This window comes from Brassica oleracea, chromosome C8, assembly GCF_000695525.1.
Source record: "Brassica oleracea var. oleracea cultivar TO1000 chromosome C8, BOL, whole genome shotgun sequence".
NCBI lineage: Eukaryota > Viridiplantae > Streptophyta > Magnoliopsida > Brassicales > Brassicaceae > Brassica > Brassica oleracea.
The window spans coordinates 31,942,367-31,957,064 of record NC_027755.1 but is presented as its reverse complement, the minus strand read 5'-3'; the positions used below and the strand labels follow the sequence as shown (position 1 = coordinate 31,957,064).

General features: G+C 38.5%; 4 protein-coding genes across 4 annotated transcripts; 1 reads left to right on the top strand and 3 right to left on the bottom strand.

Moving 5' to 3' along the window:
• Nucleotides 1–1,277: 1,277 nt before the first annotated feature.
• On the bottom strand, nt 1,278–2,605 carry LOC106311145 (cytochrome b561 and DOMON domain-containing protein At5g48750-like). Its single transcript, XM_013748372.1, has one exon. The coding sequence runs from the start codon at nt 2,603–2,605 to the stop codon at nt 1,313–1,315; it is 1,293 nt and encodes a 430-aa protein (XP_013603826.1). The 3' UTR covers nt 1,278–1,312.
• Nucleotides 2,606–3,748: 1,143 nt separating this feature from the next.
• Nucleotides 3,749–7,338, bottom strand: LOC106307925 (uncharacterized protein At3g49140-like). Its single transcript, XM_013745016.1, has 12 exons — nt 7,063–7,338; nt 6,195–6,312; nt 5,803–6,019; nt 5,627–5,729; nt 5,484–5,548; nt 5,288–5,404; nt 5,099–5,197; nt 4,864–5,017; nt 4,681–4,790; nt 4,455–4,604; nt 4,252–4,347; nt 3,749–4,164 (listed from the first exon to the last, which is right to left on the bottom strand). The coding sequence occupies exons 1-12, from the start codon at nt 7,094–7,096 to the stop codon at nt 4,054–4,056; spliced, it is 1,374 nt and encodes a 457-aa protein (XP_013600470.1). The 5' UTR covers nt 7,097–7,338; the 3' UTR covers nt 3,749–4,053.
• A 1,001-nt stretch (nt 7,339–8,339) lies between these two features.
• On the top strand, nt 8,340–9,917 carry LOC106307372 (mitochondrial import inner membrane translocase subunit tim16-like). The gene is made up of 4 exons (XM_013744309.1): nt 8,340–8,565; nt 8,788–8,875; nt 9,318–9,451; nt 9,536–9,917. The coding sequence occupies exons 1-4, from the start codon at nt 8,563–8,565 to the stop codon at nt 9,653–9,655; spliced, it is 345 nt and encodes a 114-aa protein (XP_013599763.1). The 5' UTR covers nt 8,340–8,562; the 3' UTR covers nt 9,656–9,917.
• LOC106307371 (extensin-2-like) lies at nt 9,673–13,133 on the bottom strand. The gene is made up of 3 exons (XM_013744308.1): nt 11,827–13,133; nt 10,340–11,673; nt 9,673–10,251 (listed from the first exon to the last, which is right to left on the bottom strand). The coding sequence occupies exons 1-2, from the start codon at nt 13,049–13,051 to the stop codon at nt 10,376–10,378; spliced, it is 2,523 nt and encodes an 840-aa protein (XP_013599762.1). The 5' UTR covers nt 13,052–13,133; the 3' UTR covers nt 9,673–10,251; nt 10,340–10,375.
• Between the last annotated feature and the right edge of the window lie 1,565 nt (nt 13,134–14,698).

The following is a 14,698-nucleotide window of genomic DNA, read 5'->3' as shown; positions in this document are numbered from 1 at the left end:
GAACGACACGGTCTGGAAGGAGTTGTGTGCGTATTGGGATAAGGAGGAGATGAAAGAAACTTCTTCCACGAACTCCACCAACCGCAGGAGCGACCTTAAAGGAAAGGGCATCTACAAGCATAACTTGAGTTCTCAATCTATTGCCACTCTCGGAGATCGCATGGTAAGTTCAACCGTATTTCCCTCGGAATTTTCCGAGGGACAAATCCCTCGAAAAATTCCGAGGAACGGATCCCTCGGAATATACCGAGGGAACAGTTCCTCGGAATAAACCGAGGAAAAAGTCCGTCGGTATACTCCTATCGATCGATGTATATATGTCCAAACACGCATCGATCGATGAACTTCCGAGGAATTATCCCGACGAAGTTCTACCTCGGTATATTCCGAGGACTTTTCCGACAAACAAGGGATCCTCAGAATTTCCTCGGAATTCGGTCGGAAAATTCCGAGGGATTTCAGAGGAAAAAAGAAATTCCGAGGAATTATTTCCGACGACGTATTTCGTCGGAATTGCGTCGGAATAACGATATTCCGACGAAATTCCGACGATTTTTTCCCTCAGAATCCTTGATGTTTTATTGTAGTGTCATCGCAAAATAATAATATATGTACAACTATAATGAGTTTTCAGAAACTATATAAGTGAAACTAGCCAAAAGCCTAAACTGCACTAACATGTGCTTCAGACCAACGTATCATCTCCCTGTAGTTTGGGATTGAGTACGTAGTTAGTGGAGGAGATACGATTCCGCACGGACTTGTTAATTAACTTGGCTACCTGATCCACTGACTTGTTATTGGAGTTGTGCTTTCTCTCATTGGGTTCGCGCCAGATAAAGTATATGGTGGCTTGCAGGGCCAGTCTCAAAAGAATGAAAGTCAGGCGATCATACGAACCCGTAAGTAGCCTAGACAGCACCGTCTCCCAATCCGGGTCAGGTTCCAATCCAAAAAGATTTCCTGCCAACTTCAACCAGACCATAAAACTGTATGGCCAAGCAAAGAAAAGGTGATCCCTAGTTCACCACATAAAATGCAGCACTGCGGTTGGCCCCAACTACTCGTACGGTGTCCTGTGAGAACCCTTTGTGAGAACCACATCAACTCAAAAGTATTGAAAATTTCCTCTTTGGAAACATTATATTGGTCTATTTAAATTCTTGAAACTATTTCTTATTTGAATATTCGACGTTAAACAACTTTTATTGGTCATACTGAATCGTCTACACGTAAAAAATATAAAGAATGATCCAACACGAGTTGTCTAAGACAGTGACATTTATAGACAGTACATGGAAAAGGAATAAAACTAGACCACTTCAGTGGAAGCATATTGATTAGCTTCTAGGTCTTCCGGTGTCTTGTCACCCCATCTGTTCATAAACTTCGAGATCTCCTTCTTAAAAGCACTTTGATTAGCTTCTTGTAGGTCTTCCGATTTCTTCACAAACAAGCTACCCCATCTCTTCTTGAACTGCAAGATCTCCATCACAATTGCAAACGCTCCAATAGCACAAATGATAGCAGTGTATGCGATCTTCCATCCACTTCCAGGTTGCAATATAACAAAACCTTTGTATATGTTGTACACGCTTAGCACAACCACCACATATCCCACCGTGTGATGATACCAGTTCCAGTATGTTCTGTATTTGTGGTCTTTACCCGGTCTTGCTTTGAGCGCAAGTATCTGCAAGAACCCTAAACAGAATATTAAAATCCCTATCACGGTATGCGCAGTGCTTCTCATCCCGGTATGCAATGCCATGTAGATCGCTGTTCCAAGGCCTCCGAGAAGACCGGCCAAGTATCCGGTGAGCTGACAAACGACGTGTACGTAGAACCATGTGGGATCTAATGTTTCGTAGGTCTTCATGTAACGTGCTGCCATAACTCCAATAGGCATGAGAATCCCCCAACTCACTGTGTTTACTAATCCATGGATTCGCTTGACCAACAATATGTTTCCATTAACTGATTTGGTTGCGGTGACTTGTCCGGAAAGCAAATCCAAAGTGGACATGGATTTGAGATGATCTCCACTCATTGCGTGCATCCCAAGTCTATCTCCTTCCTTCAACGGACCGTCTTGCCATAAGTGATTCACAACGGTTGTGTTAGGAGGCAGCACCATAGTTGCGAATATCGTCATCTCTCCATCAAGATACTCGGCGGATACTTGCGTTACACGAAAGCTAAGAGGAGACTCTTGAAGCATAGTAGCGTAGCTATTGATGTTTGAAGTATAAGCACGCATGACGCCAGATGTTGAGTTACGATAAGCCACGAGAGCTTGAGCGCCTAACATGCCTTTTTTGGTCGGGTTTATGGCCCAAGCGATCCAACTAGAAGACTCAAGATTGGCATGACGGTAAGCAACATCGAGAACTCCGGTTTCTCGAGCATAACTGAAGTGTAGGAACGAGTCTAACACGGGAAGATCCTTGCAAGAACGGTAATGTTTTCCGTTGTTGAAGATGTGAGATTCACATCGAGGCTGAAGTCCTTGAACTGTTGTTGTTGTTGCCGACGTAAAGAGTGGTGTACACGACAAGAACAGAAAGCACATAACGACGAGAACGGCTCTTGAAGACAAAGACATGATGTTGATGATTTTCTTGGTGAACACGAAACTTAATGAATTTTCTGAAGGCAGAGTGAGTTGCCCAAAGTAATTAGAGGCTTTGTTTATTCGAGTAGTAGAAAGCTTTGTCCTATTGCTGCATATTTATAGTGCTATTGTTGTTGTAATTTCCTTTTTTCCTGTTTTCCTTTTATCTTTGTTTCCATATTTTATGATCCTTTAATCAGCGGGTTGTTAATCAAAATAATATTTTCTACATCTTTATCTTATTCTTACTCGCTTTCTAATTTGGAATGAAGTTTGACCTTTTCCTTCTTTTAAAAATAAAAAAATTATCTATTATTTTTTTAATTTAATATATGCAGTAATTTTCAAATAAACTCTACAATTTAGAATGTCAGTATTGTGATATTTTCTACAATATTTATAAGATACAAATTCATGTATGATTATCAGTTTATCTCATCCAATACAATTAGACGAGAAACAAAATCAAATCATTATCTTTTTATTTGCAATCCATGATTACATAACAAATACGTTGGCAAAAAAAGAATTACATAACATATACATGTATACAGTACGAAGTTTCAAAATTAATAAATAAATATCTTGACTGGTCCATAGAAGCATATTTTTGAACGTGATGGCTCAATGCTATTCACTGATCAACTGGAGATGTAAGTTGCTAGCGATATCCATTCCCTTTGAATCTCTGTACGTAAACCAGAGACTCTCTTTTGGCAGTACGGTGCTGCCTCCTAACACAACCGTAGTGAATCACTTACATTGGAATTGCACTTGGTGTGTTTTCTTTTCTACTCGTTACTCACAGTCTTACTCAATATATGAGACAAAACTAAAACCATATAATGATCAGCTTCACTCTCTGTTATCATGTCAAAATGTCTATTTATTGCACATGCCTCTGAAACATGTAACATCTTTGGAAAATATGGTCTTCTCAGACCAATGTCTCAGCCATGTTTGATCCGCACGCTTACGATGAGAAGGTTAACTGCTCACATTGTATATTGAACATCAGTAGACACTTACATTTTTGTCTGTAAGAAACCAGCGTATGTGATCATGTGGCTATCTATATATGTTAGGAACTATTTTGTGGAGAAAAGTTAATATGAAATCTATAACACTTGTAAAAAGAGGAAAAAGGGTTTTTATTTGATCTTAAATTAGTTGTAAAAAGAGAACAACATTTTGGACTTATTATAGAAGTTACATCAAATGTATCAACTTCTATTTATTCTTATAATTTTTTTTTTATATATTTTATTTAAACTTACTAAGACAATGTTCTCCACACAGCCTAGTACGGTCACTTGGAAGCTCATCATTATGTACAGAAACGTCAGAGCAAAGAACTCGTGTAAAGCACCAGACATCCAGTGGGCAAGACAGCTCCTGCTCTGTTAACTTTTGGACTGGTGATTTTGATAACGGTTTTTTTAACGGTATGCGTCCTTCAAACTCTCGTCGTTAGACTTCAACTTCCTTCTGCGTGAACGAGGGAACAGTAGCTGGTGCATCTTCTTCTCTGCTGCCATTTCTGTTGTAGCCTGTTACACACAAAACATAATGAGAGACGAATAAGCATATGAATGTTGTATCTTTGTTCAATGTTTTGTGTCTTAGCATTCTCTCACTCTGGTTTTGAAAGGGAAACGGTGAGTTTGGACTTGTGCGCCTGCGAAAACTCTCACATCCATACCAAGGCTATCAACACTGATCAGGTTAGCTTCCTGCATATCATTATTACAATAAAGTAGCAATATTGGTATACAAAATGTAAAACCAGAGTGGTAGTTATGTGTATTCCAAACTATATATAGAAACTTGGATACAATACCTCTGCATGAAGACCTTTCTTTTTGCAGAGAGCTTTCAGGGCAATGTCTGAACTAACCCCTCTGTTGTTGAACCGCTCAATGATTGCAGAAGTAGAGTGTACTAAGATGTCTGGTTCAGCATCTTGAAAATCTTGCAAGCTTATAGAAGACTGAAAACGTCAAAGAATCTTGACATCAACGCATAGTGTGAGACCAAAGAAACTAGATGGTTTGCAAAAAACATACCTCTGTACCGTAGAGGGAGAGAAGCTCTATTCCCACAATCTCTAATCTATATAGACTAGAACTCATATCGTTCTCGTCATCTCTGGAACTAGCGTTTGGATTCTCATCACCTGAAAACACACAACATGTCAACAGAAAAGTTTATAGTGTTACATTTAATCACATCTGAGAATAGGAAAGGACCTTGAACCTCCCAGCTATAGTCATCTCTATCTTCCGAGAGAAACAGTCTTCTTATATAGGATTCCTCGTCGAGGAAAGCTGGCCTAAGGCATGCCAGTATGGATACACCATTAGATGGATAGTCCATTTTCCTGTCATAGTCCATGCTGATAGCCTGAATGATAACATGTCACTCAGATTAGTTTTTTTTCATCATGCTATTGCAAAACTGTATGGCTATTCGTTTATATAAAACCTTTGACATGTGTTTGGCGAAGTAGATAGGATGAACACCGTTGGAAGTGTCAGGCATTCCCCAATCAACCGGAATGTCTCCAGCATCAGAATCCATCATCTGCTCAGTTTTCAAAGTAGATCAGCATAGAGACACATTGGCATGTTTTTGCAAGAAAACTAAGAGAGTACAAGACCAGATTCAACCTACCTCGAAATAATGGTCATCAAAGATGATTTGGTCAAGGTTACCAATATCCGAAATGTTATATTCCTCATGGAGCCTTGAGTTTTCGTAGCGTGGGACATCCATTCCAAAAAAGGCTTTCTACAAAAGTATGTCATGACAAGCTTATCAGTTTTGTACATATATACATGATATTCTACTTGATCAATGACAGGCTTACCACTGGATTACTAGCTCCAGGATCTTCTAAGATGTTCACATCATCAGGAATGTCGAAAAAGATATCTACATTACAAAAGAAAAAAACAGAGCTGGTGAGAAAGAAAGTGATTGGTACATAAAGCAAACATAGATAAGACTAACCTCCATAATCATCAATGACATACTTAAACTCAGACCATGAGTTATGATCGTGTGGTTCACAGTGAATAGCTCCAGGAAACACCAACACAGCACTGCTGTTTGCCTACAATGAAACAAGTGAAGCAAATATTATAGTTCATATGAAACTCAACAGTAGTGGTCTCTCAGGTACCAACCTCGACGGTAGTCCTTGCTACTTCAGCAGGAGAGAGTTTTGTCTCCTGGACTCTTTTGCCAGGCTTCAGATCTTCCAGAGGATGATAGCCGTAGAAAGAAGAATCAGGAACAGAGTCAGAGTAATCAGCAGCAACGGAAACTTTGGTGAGGCCAAGGTCATGTCCACCGGTTGGTACATGAAAGGCTGAACCAAAAGATGGAATCTTGCATCTGGAACTGAAACACAAACGTTTTCATCAAGAAACACTCCCAAAAGCAAAAAAAAACAATGGACTAATATTCATGGACATAGACACACTAGACACATAGGTCAAAGAATCAAGGAGGTGGCAAGATTTGTCATTGCACAAACACAGATTCGAATACATAGGTTTGATTGTTAATCAGGTACCTTAAAACAGAGAGATTAGCAGAGGCAGATCCATCAAAGGCACGGTTTCTTGCGCTGCCGTGTCTTTTGTAGGAAGGGAAGTCATCCGTGTAAGAGTGATGATGGCAATGAGATGGACCTGATGAGACATACATGCCAAACAATGTTCAAATGCCCCCAAATTACAGAAAAATAAATAAATAATTCAAAAATTTACAGGAAATATCAAAAATTTATAAACAGATTTACAAATCTCTAACAATGAGATAAACATATAACTCCACCCACATTCAAAAAAACAAAACTTTACTGGGAAAAATAATCTGAAGATTGAACAAACAGATTTAAAAAAGAGTTAAATCCAAATTTCAGAAATAACTGAAAAAACTACAGCAAAAGAAGAAAGATCAAGACTTTATAAACAGATTAACAAATCTCTAACATTGACATTAAGATATAACTCCTCCCACATTCAAAAAAATCAAAACTTTACTCAGGAAAATATCTGAAGACCGAACAAACAGAGTTAAAACAGAGTTAATCCAAATTTCAGAAATAACTGAAAAATTACAGAAAAAGAGGAAAGATAAAGACTTTATAAACAGATTCACAAATCTCTAACAGTGACATTAACATATAACTCTTCCCACATTAAATAAAAAAAAATCAAAACTTTACTCAGAAAATAATCTGAAGATTGAACAAAAAGATGAGTCAACGAGAAAGGAATCATAAAAATGCTTTCGCCATTAATAAAAAGAGTTGATGATGATTGATTTAATTAAGCTCGTGTCACGCAGCCATCATGCAGAATCCATTACCAGCGTCGGATTAATCAATGAAGAGAGAGAGAGAGAGAGAGAGAGATCTTTAAAAGTAGGTGAGATACCGAGGGAAAAAGAAGAAGCAGCTGCGATCACCATGATCAGATCGGAGAAACTTCAGCCGCCGTGAAATGTCAAAGTAGGTGATCGTTGGGAATCTCCGCCGTATTCTTCGCCGTCGAGGCTGGATCACGTTTCTGTCTCTTTGTTTGTGTCCTTACTGTCGCGTCTAACATTAATTTGCCAGAAAACTTTTTCAGCTTTTTATATTCGTTATGTTGTTTTTTTCTTGCATTCGTGGAAATATTTGATTTTTTTTTTTTTAATTTATCTCTTTGGGTCATCAGATCATGGGAGGGTTGGTGTGGCTGCTATTTCTTACGGAAATCTAAAATTTCGTTTTCTTTTTATCTAAAAAATAAAAATTTAGAGAAAATGAATAAAAAGATAAATGGATATTCCTTTGATTCTTTATTTAATATACTCATCATGATGAAAACTCTTTGACTCACACACGACCAACCAATTGTGACTTGTGAGTTGCTTGCTACAAAAGTGGTACGGTTTAGCTGAACCTCGATGAATGGTTCAGTTTAGATTCCATAGGCGATGATACCAAGAACAACGCGCAAGTCTCTTTCTTTTTTCAGACGTCGGTGGTTAATGCTTTAGAGTAGGCTAGGCATAGACATTTCATGTATCGACTCGGTTTAGTCCGGATATTTTGGGTATTGTATAGTTCAGTAAAAGGTTAGAGAATTCATTTATTATTTGATCTATTTTTGGTTCAGATAGTTTCGGATTCGCTTCAATTTGAATAGTAAAATTAGGAACCAAAAAATATTCAAAAAATCGTTTTATATTTGGTTCCGGCTCCAACTCGATTAGTTTGGATAGTCTGGTCATTCAGTTAAAATATGAAATAGTTAGGAAAATTCGAATAAATTTTTTCGGATATTTTAAATTACTTTGAATATTTCAGATATAAATATTCAGATATTTTTGGATAATTTTGGGGTAGTTCGAATACTTATGTATATATAATTAATATTTTAGTATATTCCGATATCTATTCAGTTTTAGGTTCAGTTATTTCGAAAATATATTCGATCCGGTTCCGGGTATTTCTGTTCCGGATCAGATTTTCGATTCCATTCCTTTTGCTCATGCCTATTTTAACAAAACTGAATATATCAAAAACAAGGCTTCATAATTTTTCAGTGGTGAATATCGATCCACCCAATTAAAGATGGGCCTCATATGTCGACAGCCCAAGCCCAATACTTAACACGTGTTTGGTTGTTATTATTGGATACCATTAACAATTCCTTGTGCTTCGTCGTGCTGGTCATCATCGGTCTTGGCCGTGTTTCTTCTCCTAACATTTGTTTATTACACGAACACGAACCAAAACAAAAAAAACAAAAAAAGAGAACCCTAGATTGTTCCATCGCCTTCCTGTCCAGGTTTATCTCTCCCCCTCCCCGCCCGTGAAAACGAATCTGAATCTCCTTAACGAAAGAAGCACCTTTCCGAAATCTCCATCGATCAATTAGTCAGCTCCAATGGTGAGTTGGGTTTTATCTCTATTCTTTTTTGTCTATTTGCCGCTTTAATCTCATAAGCGTGATGTTCTTTTGATTAAAAGTCAATTCATTTTAGCTTCCTTTGGGATCGCTTGTTGTTGATTTGTGTGAAAATCCGATAGATTGATTGATTGATGCGTGTAGTGGCCTAAAAAGGCCTGTGCTTTAACAATTTACATATCTCATTTGGTTTCTATTTTACAGGCAGGGAGAATCATTGCGCAGCTCATTGTGATGGGTTCTGGTATATTGGGTCGTGCTTTCTTTCAAGCCTATCGTCAGGCTCTTGCTAGTGAGTTTCCAACACTTTTTTTTATTTTCATCAAATGCTCTCTTAGAAAGATCTGTTTTTTTTTTTTTTTCGATTGATAGATTGCATTTTCATAATGATTCTTTGATTTTTTTGTACAACGGTTTATATGTTTCCTGAAACAGGTTCCTCTGTTTTGATTGACTGACTACTATATCGAATCAGTGAATCCTCTGTTTTTTACATATGTTAGTTTTTTTTTGACATCGTGAATCCAATGATGGTTTACTCTCTCTTAGGGAGATCTGTGTTTTTTCAATTGATAGATTGGTTTACGAGTTTCGTTTTGATGGTGACTGCTGATTATGTGATTTGTTTTTCTTTATGACTATTAGAACGGTTTATGTAATGAAGACAAGAGGAGTCATGTATTTGTAATGGAAGAGGCCTATCTAACCCAAGCATCTTCTTTTTTTTTTTGCAGATGCGTCTAAAACCGGCGTTGCGCAGGAAGCAATGCAGAACGCAGTACGTAAAGCAGGAAAATCCATTACTGAGCAAGAGGCTAGGCAGATTCTCGGTGTAACCGAGCAGACCTCTTGGGAAGAGATAGTACAGGTAAGACCATTTCTCTTTCTTTCTTTCTCTGAAACTCTGGAGTGAATAACTAAAAAGGAGTTGGTTGGTTGGTCTGTAATGCAGAAATACGACAAGCTGTTTGAGAATAACGCGAAAGCTGGGAGCTTTTACCTTCAATCTAAAGTTCATCGAGCCAAAGAATGTCTTGAAGAGGTGTACAGGAGCAAAAGTACACCTAGTTAAGACTTGTATCTTTCTTGTTTTTGTCTTTACAGAGCTACATTTCTTGCTACAGTTCTTTCAGATGATGTGTAAAACTTTGAAAGACGGCCATAGTTTTCTTCACCCATTGTTTACTAATAACGAAGAGTGCTTGCTCTGTTCAGTTAAATCAGTGTCGAAGAACCTCTTTAAATTAGATTTTGCGTGTATGTTGTTTCTTTCACTCTTGTTTCTGTTTCAGACTTGAAACTGAGATATTAATCTACAGTTTGTTTGTTATGTATATAACTACTTTATAAATTTAGTGGCTTTATGTAAATACTTGAAGGAAAATTAGAAACCTGACTTTATTGCAAATTTTATTTTGATAGAGGTGGACTTGTAAAAGATAAAATGCTATGTAACAACAATTAAATTACAATTCAATTTTTGGCAAATCTGAAATGAAGAAGCTAGAATGAAAACATGAAAGGTGATGAGTAGTCCTAATGAAGTGGAAGTGAAGTGGTTCGTCTTGAGATAATCATAGTCGCTGACTGAAATGTGACAATCCTTATTTGGTTCACTTCTTGATCTCCTCGTACACCTTTTCTTTATTACACATTTTAAAAGAAAACCTGTAAAACATAGAAGAAAAACTGCTTTAGATTTATGAATTCAAAATAAGAGTATAGATAAGAGGTTAAGTGTTGGCATTAAACTCACTTGAATATTGGGGAAATTTGGTTAAGCTTGGTGAGTTTAGTAGTGGATGGGAGGTGGTGGAGATGCGTAGATGTAGACTGGAGGAGGAGATTTTACGGGAGGCGGGGGAGAGTTGTAATGGTACGGTGGTGGTGGAGATTTGACTGGTGGAGGAGGTGAGTTGTAGTAGTATGGTGGTGGGGGAGATTTTACTGGAGGAGGTGGAGAATGATAATAATATGGTGGTGGTGGAGATTTGACTGGTGGAGGTGGTGAGTGGTAGTAATAAGGAGGAGGACGTGATTTCACGGGAGGAGGGGGAGAATGATAATAGTATGGTGGTGGAGGAGATTTCACGGGAGGAGGTGGAGAATGGTAGTAATACGGTGGTGGAGGTGACTTCACTGGCGGGGGTGGTGAATGGTAGTAGTAAGGAGGAGGTGATTTCACTGGTGGAGGTGGAGAGTGGTAATAATATGGAGGCGGCGGTGATTTGACTGGTGGAGGAGGAGAGTGGTAATAATATGGAGGTGGTGGAGATTTCACCGGAGGAGGTGGAGAATGGTAATAATATGGTGGTGGAGGAGATTTCACTGGAGGGGGTGGGGAGTGGTAGTAATATGGTGGTGGTGGGGATTTGACTGGCGGAGGCGGTGAATGGTAATAGTATGGAGGAGGTGGTGATTTAACTGGTGGAGGAGGAGAGTGGTAGTAGTATGGCGGTGGAGGAGATTTGACCGGTGGTGGAGGAGACTTGTAGTAGTATGGAGGTGGGGGAGATTTCACTGGATCAGGTGGAGGAGATTGGTAGTAATAGGGTGGTGGTGGAGATTTCACCGGTGGAGGTGGCGAATGATAATAGTATGGTGGTGGTGGAGACTTAACCGGTGGTGGAGATGAGTGATAGTAATACGGTGTAGGAGAATGAGTTGGAGGTGGTGGCGACTTATAGAGATAAGTTGGGGCAGGCGGCGGCGGCGACTTGTAGTAGTAAACCGGAGTTGGGGGCGGCGGAGACTTGTAGTAATAAGGTGGGTGGTAAGGAGCTGGTTTATGGCATTCCTCATAAGGCTTCTTAGGTGCATAAGCAAAGGACTTGGCGTAAAGCACAACCTCGTACTTGGTCTTTGATTTCACATGAAGTTTACCTCCTTTGTTACCCATATTGTAACTTGTAGGAATATTACAAGGTGATCCCTTTGGTGGCGCGTGTAACTTGGCCGTGCATACCTCGCCGCCGTATTTGCGGTAGTTGTACCCTTCCACGGTGATTGCATATTTACCATTTATCTTTGTCTTACCGTACGCTTTGACCGTTTTGTCTCCTGCCTTGCATGTCACCTCCACGACAGCACCTACGTGACAAATATAAATTTATTTAAATATAGGAAAACTCAAACTTGCTAACTTCTTTCTATTATTGGATCTTGATCTCGCTTAAGTCAATAACAAGTTCTGTCTTTTAAATTTTTTTTATATAGTAGATAATAACGGATTTGTAAATTTACCTTTGAGATGCTTTTTGTCGTGTGACTTTTTAGGGTAGGTCCAATCGTAGCATCTATAGCAGTAAACTTTACCAACAACTTTAAATACAAGTGGTTTTGGGTGTGGGTGAGGATGGGGGTGAAGATATGAGACCGGCGGTGGTGGAGATGTGTAGTAGTACGGTGGAGAGTATGATTTGACTGGTGGTGGTGGGGATGAGTAGTAGTAAGGTGGAGAGTAGGTTATTGGTGGTGGTGGAGGTGATTGGTAGTAGTATGGGGGTGGTGGGGATTTCACTGGAGGAGGAGGAGACTTGTAGTAATAAGGAGGTGGTGGAGATTTCACCGGTGGTGGTGGGGAGTTGTAGTAGTAAGGAGGAGGGGGAGATTTCATGGGAGGAGGAGGAGAATGGTAGTAGTATGGTGGTGGTGGAGATTTCACTGGGGGAGGTGGTGAATGATAATAGTATGGTGGCGGAGGAGACTTCACCGGGGGAGGAGGTGAATGATAGTAGTATGGTGGAGGAGGAGACTTCACCGGAGGAGACGGAGAATGGTAGTAATATGGAGGTGGTGGAGACTTCATTGGAGGAGGAGGGGAATGGTAGTAGTATGGTGGAGGAGGTGATTTCACTGGGGGAGGCGGTGAATGATAATAGTAAGGTGGTGGTGGAGATTTCACCGGAGGAGGTGGAGAATGGTAATAGTACGGTGGTGGTGGATATTTAACCGGAGGAGGTGGAGAATGGTAGTAATAAGGTGGAGGAGGAGATTTTGCCGGAGGAGGAGGTGAATGGTAGTAATAAGGTGGAGGAGGAGATTTTACCGGAGGAGGGGGTGAATGGTAGTAATAAGGTGGAGGAGGAGATTTCACCGGAGGAGGTGGAGAATGGTAATAATACGGTGGTGGTGGAGATTTCACCGGTGGTGGCGGAGAGTGATAATAATACGGTGGTGGTGGAGATTTCACTGGAAGAGGAGGTGAATGGTAATAATAAGGTGGAGGAGGGGACTTCACCGGAGGAGGCGGTGAGTGATAATAATATGGTGGTGGAGGAGGAGGGGATTTATATTCATACGGTGCGGGAGTAGATTTCACCGGAGGTGGTGCAGATTTGTATTCGTAGGGTGGTGGAGGAGAACTATAGTAATAAGGTTCCGTTGCCAAGGTCAAACCCACGAGCATTGCCAAAACAGCAACTACCAAATGAGTCTTGCCGGCAAGACTCCATGCCGGAGTTGCCATTGCTTTCACTGGAAAGTCTCACCGTCGGCCAGACAAGATGTTATTCTTGGTTAAGAAAAGAGAGAGAGAGATATAGAAGATGTTTTAGTAGATGGTTTGTACTTCTGCATGGACAATGGCCTATTTATATAATGAAAGTTAGTCATAGGAGGTGTGCTTCATTATTAAGAAGCCGATTCAATATTTTTGTACTCTTTTGATTGTTCCTATGTTTTCTTGTTAGCTGGCATTTGTTCATTTAAGAAAAAAACAATTACAGAGAACTTCTTTAGAAATTATTCAGCAGGTCGATCAGAAAACTAATCTTCAACTACCCAATTGAAAAATCCCACTAATTTCTGATTGATTGTTGATACATTTTTAGTTAATCTACCATATATAGTATAATAGTACTAGCTAGCTGCTTGTTAACCTATGTTAATCACAACGACATACACTTTGTTTCTGATATACAATATTGTCTAGTGTTACTGAAACTATATAAGTTTAAGAGAAATTCCTAAGGATAGTCGTTTTAAAGTTTTTATCACAAAAATATCTTTCAAAAAAGAAAATGATGAGAAAAAGTTTTATTAAATGATGAAAGTATATTTATACTCTAGGGCTAATTAATCTAGACTTATGATTTAGAGTTAATGGGTATAGTTTTGAGGATAAAGTTTCAAATTTAAAAAATAAAAAAATTAAAATTAAAATTTTCAAAATAAAAAGAGATTATTTTGGTCATTTTTTTCATTGGAAGCTATTTTGTGACAAAAACTTAAAAATGCTATTCGAGAGAATTTTCCTAAGTTTAATGTAACGGTTTATATTATCCTAATAAATCTATATCAGAATAGACATGCATTAGATGAAAACGTGAATTTGATATAAGAATATGTGTTGGGAGATAACTTGTTTAGTTGTTTAATGGGGTTCAAGAAATTGTGTCGACTCGCTTTCAATAATTAGTGGTTTGTTTTACAAAACATAATTATTCTAAGTACTAACAAACTTAAGATGATCTCTTTTCTCTCTGAAAAAGGAATTATATTCGTTAAAATGTACGTGTATATGCATGTGTGAAAATGTTAGTGTCTAGATATTTATGTGTGGATATTTTAACAAATTAGTTTTTTTTCTACAAGGAAACCTTAATCAACTTGAATAGTTTTTCAAAAAAAAAAGCAAATGTAACTACTTCAAATACTTATTTAGTTGGTTGTAAAACTATATTTTTAGTGTAGCTAGAAAAAACTATATTTTTAGTAATTCAGTCGATTAACCCAAGAGAACAACAAAGACAGCAAATATCCTTATACAAGAGATGAAATCTTCACCGTCACGTTTAATATATTATATATCTAAACTCAACATTCAGTAGGTAAACTGATAACCTCTATGTACATATATGTTCTTAGACTAAAAATATATCAAAATCAAGAGAAATAGACAGCTCGATCCACGTAGTTCTGCGGACGGCAAAACTTGCTACCTTTAACTTCAAGATCACGTTACAAAGCTGATTACAATTTATATTTTTATTTTCCGTTATAAAAGGAAGACCATCTATTTTTAAAAAAATGTATCCCCGGACCCTTATTGTAGATATAAACGTGACGTGGTATTTACTCCAAAAGTTGTATGAAGATGTAGTATCTTAAATTT